The 13,212-nt window shown below is 56.2% G+C and overlaps 1 protein-coding gene across 1 annotated transcript in view; it reads right to left on the reverse strand.

Annotated features, from left to right (window-relative positions):
* The window catches only part of HDAC4 (histone deacetylase 4), a 179,001-nt gene extending 166,346 nt beyond the window's left edge, over positions 1 to 12,655 (reverse strand). The window contains exon 1 of the mRNA XM_043462161.1: positions 11,891 to 12,655. Coding sequence (XP_043318096.1) covers positions 11,891 to 12,062 — 172 coding nt within the window. The 5' untranslated portion in view covers positions 12,063 to 12,655. The remainder of the gene's footprint in view (positions 1 to 11,890) is intronic.
* Between the last annotated feature and the right edge of the window lie 557 nt (positions 12,656 to 13,212).

Genomic DNA, 13,212 nt, shown 5'->3' on the forward strand with positions numbered 1-13,212 from the left:
ACATCAATATTTGAAGGATGGATAAACGTGACTTCTCCAAAAAACACAAGGTGCAACTTAAGATGAAACTGGTCTCAACCAGTTTCAGTCTCAACCTAGTCTCAGCCCACTTCAGTATTCCTGCCTGGAGAATCCCAAGGACAGAGGAGCCTGGCGGGCTACAGCCCAAAGGGTCGCAAACAGTTGGACACGACTGAAGCGACTTGGCATGCAACCTAAATGACAACCAGAAAAAAAACTGAAGCTGTGGAGAGAAGAAATGAGTCTTAAAATGCCTGTGTTAGGGTCCATCCAAGGGTTTACGAAAGAACAGGAAGTTGAACTCAGGAAAAGTGAAAGGAAATTATAAAGAGTAAACATTAATAAAACAGAAAAGAGATACAAAAATTCTTAGGATTAACTGAACAAAAAAAATGGGTTCGGTAAAAAGACCAGTAGAATAGAAAAAGCTCTGGGGAGACCAATAAAAGGACTTTGACTCTCACGGCTGGGGCCGGGACGTCACTGACAGCGACCTGGGAGGATCCAGTTGTCGCTGTTGGTGTCTAGTCACTCAGTCGTGTCCGACTCTTTTGTGACTCCACCGAGTGGAGCCCGCCAGGCTCCTCTGTCCATGGGATCTCCCAGGCAAGAATGCTGGAGTGGGTTGCCACTTCCTTCTCCAGGGGGTCTTCCTGACCCTAGGAACGAAGCCGAGTCTCCTGCACTGGCAGGCGGGTTCTTTACCACTGAGCCACCAGGAAAGCTAGGGGAGATTCCAGACGTGCTGCTAAATATCCTATAATGTACAGGATAGCACCTCAAAGCAGAGTTAAGTGGTCCCAAAGAACAACAGTGTCACCGTGAAGAAACTCTACTATAGATCCTATGGATATGAAAAAGGTTAACCAGGAGGACCTTAAAACAATCAGTATCATGCAAATACTGATAAAATCTAAAAGCTGCTTGAAAAACACAACTTACCAAAACTGATATCAGAAGAAATAGAAGACCGCAATAGTCCAATTACTTTGGAAGAAATAAAGTCTGTAATTTAAAACTGCCCCAGAAAGAAAACTCCAAACATAGATGACTTTGCCTGAAAGTTCTATCAAGCTTTCAATTAACACTTCCAATCTGACACAAAGCCATTCAGAAAATATAAAGAAAGGAAACAATTCTCAACTTTTTTCATGAGATAGCATTACCCTGATATGAAAAATTGGCAGGAAAAAATATTATATGTTAAGCTTATTCACTAACACAAAAGCAAAAATCATAAACTGTTAGCAAACCAAAATCCAACAGCATACAAAAAGGATACTGTATCTTGGTCAATGTGAATTCAGTTCAGAAATGAAAGGTGGGTTTAATTTTTTTTTAATCAGTATAATTAACCACATTAACAAAATAAAATTTATATCATCTCAACAGAGAGAAAAGAAGTATCTGATAACTCCACATACATTCATGAGGAAATGAACAAAAACTAATCTCATGTGAAACTAGAAACAGAAAGCCGCAACACTGATTTGATGATAGGTTCTTACAAAAACCAACCAACCAACCAGCAAGACCCATAGCAACATCATATCAGCAGTTATACAGTGAAAGTTCTCCTCTGAGACCCGGAACCAGGGGAGAATGACCACTATTCAAGCAGTACCTGTGCTCCTGGCCAACGCACCGAGGCAGGGAAAAAAAAGAAAGACATAACAAATGGAAAAGAAAAACAGAACTGTCACGGCTTGCAATCAGCACGCAGAAAATTACAAAGGATTTACAGATACAGTAGTACTAACATTCAGCGAGGTCAACCAAAGGTCCCGGTGGCTCAGCGGTAATGAAGTCTTGCCTGCAGTGCAGAAGAGGTGGGAGATGTGGGTTCGTTCCCTGGGGTGGGAGGATGCCCTGGAGAAGGAAACAGCACTTCACTCCAGTATGCTTGCCAGGAAAACGCTACGGATGTAGAAGGCTGGAGGGCTAAAGTCCATGAGGTCACAAAGAGCTGGACACGACTGAGCACGCACCAGCACCACATGGAAAACAGAGGTTACTAATAGGCGCCAATGCCAGAGCATCAGCTAGCCAGGCATAAATCTAACAAAGGGCGTGCGCCACCTCTGTGCGTGAACAAGGGGACGAGGCTGAAGGGCACGGGAGACCAGGTAGCTGGGTCACTCCTGTGATTCTGGCCCCCTTCCCCCCCACACCCCTGGGCCTCCTGAGTCCTTCCCTCCTGCTAATCCACCGAAAACGCTCTTGCCAGTGCTATCTTCCTGAAACAGCACCTGGGACACCCACAGTGCATACATTTCTAGGTAGAGGCAAGGTCCCGGGGTCCCAGCGCCCAGCGCACCCAGCGGAGGTGCAGGGAGCCCAGCTGACATGCGGGGGCCACGTGAGGACACCCCCAGTCCCCGCGTGTGGGAGGAAGAGTTCGGGGCCTGCTCTGACACGCTGAAGCAACTGGATAGCCTGTTCCCAGCACTGGGCCGGCCTCTGCTCCATCGGCTGCTGTCTCGGGTGACGGGGAGTGTGAGGCCCTCTCAGTGGGTAGGGGGCCCTCTCTCATGGAGGTCTGGATGTCCAGCCCGAGATGCTCTGGAATCCTCTATATTCCAGGAAAGGCTCCACGGGGCAGGGTGACTCTCGGGCCCGACCCCCAGGTGGTCCTGTGAGGCCTGGTGGACCCACCGTGGAGGACGGGGAGCCGGGGACGGGAGTCAGGGAGGGAAGGGCCCACCCACACGGCTCACAAGCACCCGCTGAGGGCGCGTTCTCGGCAGGCACAGAAGAGGAGAGCACTCAGGGTCAGCACGTCCGGCGGGGCTTGGAGGGCGTCAGCCACCCGTGCAGAGGGGAAGCCAACGCTGCTTGGGCTCTGTCCCAGAGATGGGACGGGGGAGCTGGGCCCTGGCCCGGGTCACCGGCTCCCGGCCGTGCACCACCTCCAGGCTGCCCAGGGCCCCAAGGAGGCCTGGGCGAGGGCGAGATGCGGGTGCACGGCCCAGGAAGGAGGAAGGCTCGCTTCACTGATGCAAACGGGGAAGCCAGGGGTGGCGTGCAGGAGGGGAGTCAACTCAGCGGGGCCTGAGGTCCCTCCTGTGCTGTGCTCAGCGGCTCAGTCGTGTCTGATTCTGCAGCCCCACGGACTGTAGCCCACCGGGCTCCTCTGTCCACGGCATTCTTCAGGCAGGAACACTGGAGTGGGTTGCCATTTCCTTTTCCAGGGGATCTTCCTGACCCAGGGATCCAACCTACATTTCCTGCGTTGGCAGATGGCTTCCACCTGGGAAGCCCCTTTAGGAAGGGGAGCTAGGGCTCCCTTCTCCCATCTGCCCAGCTGAGCTTCCTGCAGGGATCCCTGGGACTCCGGGGAAGAAAGCAGGACGCCCCAGTGCAGCTGCCTCTGTCTGTTCAGCCGAAACTCTGGAGCGTCGCTGAAGGATACACCAGGCATTGGTTTTAAATGTAAGCACAGGCATCTCCAAATGTGATTTTCACTTGTGAGGGAGCTGAGAGGGCGTGGAAAGAAATGGGTTTCCTCAGGTTGGTTTTCCAGTGTCTACAAGGAATGTACAAACGTGGGACTCCGTGGCGGTCACTCAGCAGCCTGGATGCTCTGTCCTGGGCAGAGAGACGTGGTGTCCACTGCACTGCACGATGGCCAACCACACGTGACTCACCAAGATCATGCCCTGCGGGTGATGAAGGTTCTCCGTCCCATGCAATCTGCAAAGGACGCTCTCACCGCGCGGTTCTACACGCCCACCCCTAACCCCGCAGAGGAGGAGGTGGGCGCTGGGGCCACAGGGTGGAGAGAATAAATCACCATTTCTCGGGTGGACCCTTGGGTCTCTTTGTAGGCACCTCTGTCCCCACTCACGTCCCCCCAGAGATGAGGTGTAGTTTCCAGGCCGAGCAGGGTCCGTCGTCTCCCAGGAAGGCTGTGCCACGCTTTTCAATCCAGGCTGGCAGTGCCCATGTGGGGGCCCGGGGTCTGCCATCACCCTCGGTGCAGGGGGAGGGTGGGGGTGGCCACACCTGCCCTGTCCTTCCTTCCTAGGGACGTGACACTGATCAGGACACCCCCCACGCTGATCATGTCAGTCCGTTTTTCTTTTGTCCATATGCTGGAAGCTGGCTCAGAACATTCCAGGTTCAGGAAACGCCTCTCCCTCCACACGGCAGGCCAGAGGCCAAACATGGACGCTAGGGCCCAGGCCACAGAGGCAGGCAGGGGCTCGGGGCCTGGCGGCTGAGACCCCGCTGAAGCTGAGGGTTGGCAGTGAGTCCTGGACCCCCTGGTCCTCCCGCCTGGGGTCACCCAAGGTCAGCCTCTGCAGCAGCACAGAGCTCCCTGGCCCCAGGAGACAAGAGGCCCTCTGCACAAGGTGTGCTGACCCCCAGGGTCAAGCATGCCTCTCAGGGGAAGGAAAAAAAAAAAAAAAATCACAGCTTCTAACAAGGCTCCTTCACAAAAGGAACCGTGAACTGCTTCCTTTCCAAACGTGATTTCTCAGCAAATACAACTGACTTTCTTATCAGGAAATCACTCTGAGACCAACAATGGGTGTGGTTTCAGAAAGAAAATCACTCCTCCCAAGAAGCCAAGGGCTCACACTCAGAAACAGGCTTTCCCAAAACAAAAACCTCACTGTCCGCCCCCAGCCCGCAAAGCGGGTCAGGCCGCTCTGTTCTCCCGGGTGTCATCACAGCGGCGGTGGGACCAAGGACAGCCCCAGGGGCAAGAGAACGCTGACTGGGCAGCCACCTGCTTCTGGGGTTTTGCCCCTATCTGGACAAGTGTCCCTCCCTTGCTGGAGGCACCCAGACCCCCTTCCAGCTGGGAGCTGAACCCTCCCAGGGAAGCTGATCATGTCTGCAGGGTATCGTGTTCCAACGGCCCCGCCAGGGGCATCTGGCCACACCCCAGCCCAGCCCAGCAGAGATTCCAGAGCACAGCCATCAGCAGAGACGACCTGACCCCTCAGGACACCGTGGAGACAGCTACAATCTCTAACTGTTCTGGGAAGGGCTCCACACAGGCCGACGGCTATAGAGAGAATTGTACGCTCACAAACCTAACCACGAGCCGGAAATGTCAAACCACAGCTCTGCAGCACGCACTTCCTCAGGGGAGTGCAGGGAGGGTGCGAGTGTCCAAGCGGACCGTGAGGGCTGTCACATGAAAGGGCCTGCGCACCAGCAGCCCTCTGCCCCCACGTGGCTGCCGCAGGGCTGCAGGGATGAGATCCTGGGGAGGAGGCGGATGCGGCCCCTCCCTCCCCAGAGCCTCTGCCTCTGGGCACTGGCCTCCTGCTCTGTCCGTGCCGAGGACCAGGGGCCAAGCTAGGTCAGTTGGTCACTTTTCATCACAAAGTCTGCTATCACTCATGGTTTCCAGCTTCTGGACTTTTAGAGAGTAACTCCTCATATTACTAATGCATAGTCTTTCAAATGCCATCTCACCAAAGAATAAAGGTGTTCTCCTAAAAAGACAAAGATCATCAAACATTAAAAAAAAAAACCATACACCAAACTACAAGCTATGCTTGAACTGCATACATAAATCAGCATTTTCTTTCCTGTCTAAATGAAATCAAAGGTTTATCAAAGTAATCAGGAACGATCTATTCAACTGTCATTTTTAACTTTCCCTAACTTCATTTGTTCCCTCTCCATTCGGGCATGAATGAGTGCTGGGTGGAGGTGGCCGGGTCAGGCCGCTGACCGCCCACAGCAGGCTTGAGCCTCTCGGGGACGGGCAAGGAGCCTCAGACAAGCCAAGAGATCAGAGAGAAGATTGGAAGAGGTTTAGAATTTCTCCGGTTAAATGTGATTCTGGAAAGATGCTGAGTCAACATGTTTGTATGTCAAGCATGAAGATATTCATCAGAAAAGTGAACACATTTCTGTCCCCGAGACTGAGTTATCACAAAGAGGAATCAACATACTTCATCGTGCTGACGTTTACCAAGTGTTCCACAAACACACACGCCTCATCTCCGAACTGCCTGGGGGATGGCCCCTCCTCCAGCAGCAAGAAGCACCTGGAGGCCTCGGGAGAGCAGGGGTTCCAGGAGGACGGCATGGCCAGCCGACCGCCGGGCCTCCTGTCAGAGGCGAGGACCCCCCTCGAGGCTGCGACAGAAAAGGGAAGAGGATTTCCCAGGAACCACGACACCCAGGGCAAGAGGCAGAACTTCCCTTTGCTCTTTCATGCCCATCGGCCAAGCGTAGATCAGAAAAAATTGGGGAAAACATGCGGCTCTAGGAGGAAACGAGCGCGCGGCTTCAAGCAGCGAGGCCAGTGGGGACCCCCTCTGGGGCCGAGGGGCGGAAAGCCCAGGGCTGCCCCGGCAGCTGGACGTGAACCCTGCAGCCTGGAAGGAGGGCAGGCACTGGCCGGGGGGCCAAGGGCCAGTTCCTCCCGCAGCCGAGATCACAGCAGCCCCGTCCTTCCTCTGGACAGCACCGCTCAGAAGCCCCCGACATGCACGTCCGCACTCAGCCCACCAACGGATGAAAGGCACCCGCGTGTCCTCACTGCCCACCCCAGCCACCAGACAGGCTCTGACAGGGGCGGCCACACAGGGCAGCCTCCCAGTGACGCCCTGGGACTGGAGGGCCTCCCGGCCCCACGGGGCGGCGGTGAGAAGTACTGAGTCCCTGGCCCCGCGGGGCGGCGGCGAGAAGTACTGAGTCCCTGGCCCCGCGGGGCGGCGGCAGGAAGTGCTGAGTGCCCGGGCCCGGGACGCTCGGGGGCTGAGGGCAGGGTGCAGCCCTCCTGCCAGCTCAGGAGGGGTTCGGTCTCCCCCAAGGCCCCGGCCACCAGGATGCCTGCCCCAGGTCCACCTGCTTCGCCAGCCCCACCAGCCTGCCATGTGTTCAGAAGCCGAGCTGGAGGGAGGCTGGACACAGGACGAGGACTCAGCTGGGACCATTCCCCCCGAGACCTGGCGAGTCTGATGAGCACGCAGTCACGGCGACAGTGTGCGGGCCCACGCCACGTGCGAGGATGAGCCGGCGGCCACGGGCCTGGAGCGCATCCCGTTGCCTCAGCCACGGCTCAGCGGGACCTGCCAAGGCCTCCTGGGCGCCCGCTCCCCAAACCTGCTCTCTCCCCTTAAATGAGGAGCGGACACAAATCACAACAGATGCCTCAACGGCAGAGCTCGTTGCACACGGCGGCCCTCGAGCCCAGGGCCCTCCAGAGCCCGGACACCCCCGGGGAGCCCGGCCCAGCGGCGACACCGGCCGTCAGCGGTCGCGAAGCCTCGCCGGGGCGCCGGTGCCAACCTTCGCTGCCCGGGCCACGTCAGGACCTGGGGAAACGCGTGCATAACAAAAGCGGAAGTGCTGACGACAGCACAGTGGCGACAGGGAGGGCCATTCTCAGCCAGTCGGGGGACCATCTGCGGCCTCAGTGGGGCTGGGCCGTGGCCCCCCCATGTCACGCTGGAAAGGGAAGGGCCAGCTGACCAAGTGCAAACAAGAGAACCGGGAAACACTGCGGCGAAGCGTGGAGACAAAGAAAAGGAGGAAAAGTCTTCAAAACGAGAATCGAGAAAAAGCACGAACTTGCTGGGGGCTAAGAAACTACACAGGTGCGCCGTGAGTAGGGATTTGATAGCTCCTGGGAATTGGACCAAGCTCCTTGTCCCCAACAAGTAAATTCTGCATACACTCAACATCTTTCTAATGTGCTACGCATGCAAACAGGGAACGACCTGCATTTTTACATCACTGAAACACTCACTTAATATGAGGGAGTCAGCCAGCCAGCTGACAGATCACCATGAATGTGAGTATTACCTGTGAGGTGTCCAACAGGTCATGGTTCAGACCGATATGTGTATAGACTTGGAAAAACTAAATACAGAGTAAATCACATACAGATAGGCTGGCTTTTTGTAAAGCAAATGCAAAGGGCCCCTTCTTCACTGTGAAAAAAGAAAACAATGAATATCTGGATTAACACTAGTTCAGTTCAGTTCAGTTCAGTTCAGTTGCTCAGTCTGACCCTTTGCGACCCCATGGACTACATCACGCCAGACTTCCCTGTGTATCACCAACTCCCGGAGCTTCCTCAAACTCATGTCCATTGAGTCGGTGAAGCCATCCAACCATCTCATCTTCTGTGGTCCCCTTCTCCTGCCTTCAATCTTTCCCAGCATCAGGGTCTTTTCAAATGAGTCCAGTTCTTCGAATCAGGTGGTCAAAGTCTTGGAGCTTCAGCTTTAGCATCAGTCCTTCAAATGAATATTCAGGACTGATTAACACTAACTAGACCCGAACTGGAGAAGACCCTGATGCTGGGAAAGACTGAAGGCAGGAGGAGCAGAGGGTGGCAGAGGATGAGATGGTTGGATGCCATCACCAACTCAATGGATATGAAACTGAGCAAACTCCAGGAGACAGTGGAGGATGGAGGAGCCTGGCGTGCTGCAGTCCGTGGGGGTAGCAGTTGGATACGACTTAGTGACTGAACAACAACAACACACCTGAATCAGTTACACTGCTCAAAAAAATTACTGCAAAGCTTAACCCGACGAAGACACACAGCTCTCTACTTGCTCGGGAAACTGTATCTGCAGGAAATGAAAGATGCAGAATTCATCCTAGGAAGAAACTGATGTTTAGTATGTTTTGCTTTCAGAGGGCCAGAGAAGCTGCAGCTGACCTGCAGGTTACCGACATTTCACAAGTTGCTAAGTGTCCAATGTGGTCACCGTCTGAGTGGCCAGAACACTCAAGGGGACTGAAGAACAGTTCAGAAAGTGCCACTGAAGTGGGGGTGACTGTTCCCCAGCCAACAGCATCCATCCCTAACAGTGAGTCCTCCCGACTTTCAGGCAGAGGCTGCTGTCAGCCCTGTTCCATGGACGTGAGCCTGGGGGGCCGAGCCTGGTGACAGCGAGCCCCTGAGGGCCGGGGCCCCCGCTCCCAGCCTCCCCCAGGGTGCCCGGCTCCTTCTGTGGAACTGCAATCGCTGTGCACCCCACAGTTAAACTACCAGCGGAGGAAGGGCCCTCTGCACGGTACCCGGGGCCTGCAGAATGTTCTGGAGTTTTTGTCTGGGGAAGAAAAGGGACCTCTCTAATGCCGCGAGAGTCAGCAAGCCCAGCAACACCAATCTCAATGAGAATTCACAACAGGGCACCAAACTCCAACAAACTGTGCACAGTAACGACCAGAAACCACGGCTGAAAGAAAGCAACAAGGAAACTCGGTTCTCTCTGTGAAACTCAATTTACTTGGCCATTTTCCCATGGACATTCAATTATAACCAACTGTGGGAAAAGAGGATCGTGGTCAGAAGGCTGCAGGGCCCATCAAGGCAATGAAGAAACTGTCTCCTGTAACAGCCGGAGAAGCCCTTCAGCATTTACATTTGACACAAGCAAGCGGCCAGTCAGGAGTCCTCAGAGGAGGCCGTACCATCACCGTCAATCAGATTCAGCTTCAATAAACGGCCCTGCTATGACACCCAAAACACAAGTGACAAAAGAAAACCGGACCTCTTCAGAATCGAAAACCCTTGTGCTTCTAAGGACACCAGTCAATATGAAAAAGCAACCCGCAGAAGAGGGACAGAACGCTTGCAAATCATTTATCTGACAAATAAGTTGCATGTAGAACATATGAAGAACTCTCACTTCTCAACAGTAAAAAGGCAAGTAGCCCAACTTAAAAAAAAAAAAAAAAAGGCAGGGGATTGAAACTGACATTTCTCCAAAGAGGATATACGAGTGGCCAATAAGCTCATGAAAAAATACTCAGCATCATTAGTCGTCAGGGAAACTCAAATCAAAACTACAACGGGACACCACCTAACACCCACTTAGGAAGGCTACAGTCAGAAAGTCAGGCAAGAGCCAGTGTTGGTGACAATGTGGAGAAACCAGAGGCCGCACACACGGCTGGTGGAAACGGAAGGTGGTGGAGATCAGTGTGACGGTCCCCCGAACAGGAAAACACAAGGTTACCACCTGATCTAGCAATTCCACTCCTGGGCATATCCCCACGACAGCTGAGAACAAATACCCCACAAAAACCTGGACAAGAACGCCCCGTATCTGGAGCAACGGGAAAGGGGTGGGAAGTGATGCAGGCTACAGTGTGGGCACCTGGAACTCGCTGATGCAGGAAGCCAGACACAGAAAGACCGCACACTGTTACTCCACGGAAAGAAACGCCCAGCACAGGCACCTGGGTAGAGGTGGGAGGGTGCCCAAGGCTGCCCAGGGGTTGGGTGGAAGGGGCGGGGGGTCTGCTAATGGGCAGAAGGATCTAACATGACCGAGCTGACGGCTGCACAGCCCGTGGACTCACTGACAACCCCGTGAGCTCAGCTCAACAAAGCTGAGGCCGAACACCAGTAAGTCAAGGCCCCCCGCCTCCCCATCTCTGCTAATCACAAGGCAAAAAGCCCCTCCCTCGGTCTTTCTGCCCTGGGAGCCCTTCCCCTTTGTCAAGGTTCACCCAGAGGCCGGGGACCCCGTGCAAGACCGCCAGATGGGCGCCGGGGGGAGAAGCTGGCCCCTGGGCTGCACGCTGCCCACCACAGAGCCTGCAGCCAGCGCGTTCCTGCCTCCAACAGGGAGCCCTGAGCTGCCAGGCACACGCGGCAAGCACCGCAGGAGCAGTGAAGCCCCACCTGGGAGCACCCAGCAGGCCAGGACAACCAGCCGGCTTCTTCAACCAAGACGCTGCAAGGGACGCGACCACACGTGGACCCCAGTTAACACTTATCTGAAAGACACCCAGAAGAAAAACCTTTTAGGATAATCGAGGATTTTAAAAAGTGACTTTCGATGGCATTTAAGCATCAGTGTTTCAGCTGGGATAATGGTATGGTGACTACAGGTCACAAAGAGTCCTGATCTCTGAGGACACACGTATGACAGCTGGGCCAGGCAGAGGAGCCACGGACGAAAAGGACTGGCTTTGGAGGTGGTCTGGAGGCCGTGCGGTGGCCACCTGGTCACTCGGGGTTCCTTTCTACCTTTGCAGACGCTGGAGAGTTTACATAATAAAACACAGAAGGACGCCCGACAGAAGGGCTGGACCTGGAGTCGGCGGCTGCTCTGCTGTTTCCTGGCCGATGCTGACGGGCTGTTGGAGGCTGCTCAGAAGCAAACCTGGGCTCCGGGTCTGGACTGGTCACCCTCTCTAAGCTGGGCCAGAGAGAAACTTCCAAAGACAAGCCCACGGGGGCACCCACATTCCTTGCCTTCCCTGGAGCACGCTTCCGGTCAGGGCCGAAGCGGGCAGAACCGGGTAAGCCGGGCACGTCCGGGCCCACCGCCCTCTGAGGTCAGAGCAGGATGTGCTGACGGTGATGCCAGGCAGCGGGCAGGCTCTGTGCTCCCAGACGCGACTGGAGCTGGGAGCGGCCAGGAACGCGGACGTCAGCTACAGTCTACACGATGAGAGCAATACCAATAACCTTTACAGTCAAAATGAGAACCTCATGGGCCTGCTTCAGACAGAACTAACTGAGCCAAACCAGGAAACCAGCGGTGCCCCGGCCTCGCCTCAGCCGGCCCCTGGCTGGGGGGCTTCCTTGCAGGCACAGGGCACAGCTGCCGGGCAATACACGGGGGCAGAACGTCCACCCGTGGCTGCTGGACAAGCCTCAGCGCCCCCGGGGTGGCAAGATGGGGTCTCTGGTCGCCTGCGGTCCCGCCAGCTCCCAGGGCCGTGGGGCCCTGCCTCCCGCCGCCACTGGGACCGTCCCCTTCGCCAGGTGCAGACGGGCGGGGACGGTCACAGCCCCTCCTTTTTTAATTTTCATTTTCTGTTGGAGCGCAGCTGATTTACAGCGCTGTGCTCCTTTCGGGGGACAGCAAAGCGATCCAGTCATATACACGACAGCCCTTTTGAATTAAGCCATTCTTACGAGGGATCTTTTCAAAGAGAGCCAAGTTCCGACATGATTTTCCCTGGACCGTCAGCATTCCCGGAACTGTGACTCCGTCCATGGCTGTGAGGTGGTGGGGAGGGGACCGGGGAAGAGCGCCTGGGTCACCGCGGTGGGGAAAGGCCGGCGGGGGGGCGTCGTGGGCCAGCATCCCCGAGCAGGATGCCCGGCTGCCGGCAAAGCCTCCCGCGCTGCCCCTTTCTTCACATGTGGTTTGACTGACGCAAATCAAGAGGCAAGCGGGTGATTCACGATGGTCGGGGCCCAGGGCGCACGCAGACGGGGCGGGCGCGAGCCTGCTGAGTCACCGGGAAACGTCCCCGTTTCCAGGAGGCGCTGCCGGGTCAGACCTGCACGTGGACGCGCGCACTCAGCCGCTGAGACTGTGACAGGGCGGCCGGGCACAGCACAGAGGGGGCATCGCAGGGCAGATGCAGGGAGGCATGCAATGGGGCAGCCTCCAGAAGCCCAGGCCAGCCCTGCTGCACACATGCCCACATACAGGGCACTCTGGGCCGGGGGCACTGGGCTCTCTTTCACCAGCTCCCTGGTCCCTGCAGCCCCTGGTCCGACTTCCCAGCCGCCCAACTTGGGGGGGGGGGGGGCGTGCCACATGCATCTGGGAGGGCGAGGAGGCAAGATGGGAAGCCACGACCCTGCCTTCCAGGAGGCTTAGCAGTAAAGAATCTGCCTGCCGTGCAGGAGATGAGGGTTCGATCCCTGGGTCAGGAAGCTTCCCCTGGAGCAGGAAATGGCAACCCACTCCAGTATTCTTACCTGGACAATCCCACAAACAGAGGATCCTGGAGGACTACAGTCCATGGTGTCACAAAGAGTCAGACACGACTGAGCAACTAAGCCACCACCACCGGGGAGGTGAAAAGAGGGGGCCCCAGAAACTCCCCTCAGTGCCAAGTGCCCCCTCGCGGGGCTGTGTGAGGGGTGCGGAGGACGCAGCCCCGGGGTCCTGCCTCTGCTGGGGGCGTCCCAGAGGAGCTGAGGTTTGAGGAGGGTGCTGGAGCCTAACAGGTGACGGGCGGGCACACTGCTTCAGGCAGAGAGAGCAAGGGGGGACAGGGGGCTCAGAGAGGGGCACAGGGCTGGGGGACCGCTCGCAGGCATGGGGGCGCCCTCCTCCAGGGGTGGGGAGAACCAGGGAAGGGCCCGACACAGGAGCCACCCAGCCCGATGCTGGAAGACCACACTGGTGACAAGGCCACAGCCCGGGACCATGGGCAAATGGAGCGGGTCCCACCGAGACGGGGGACGCCTGACCCCCAGCACCGAGGGGGGAATGGTGG

Source organism: Cervus canadensis, chromosome 2 (genome assembly GCF_019320065.1).
Source record: "Cervus canadensis isolate Bull #8, Minnesota chromosome 2, ASM1932006v1, whole genome shotgun sequence".
Lineage (NCBI taxonomy): Eukaryota > Metazoa > Chordata > Mammalia > Artiodactyla > Cervidae > Cervus > Cervus canadensis.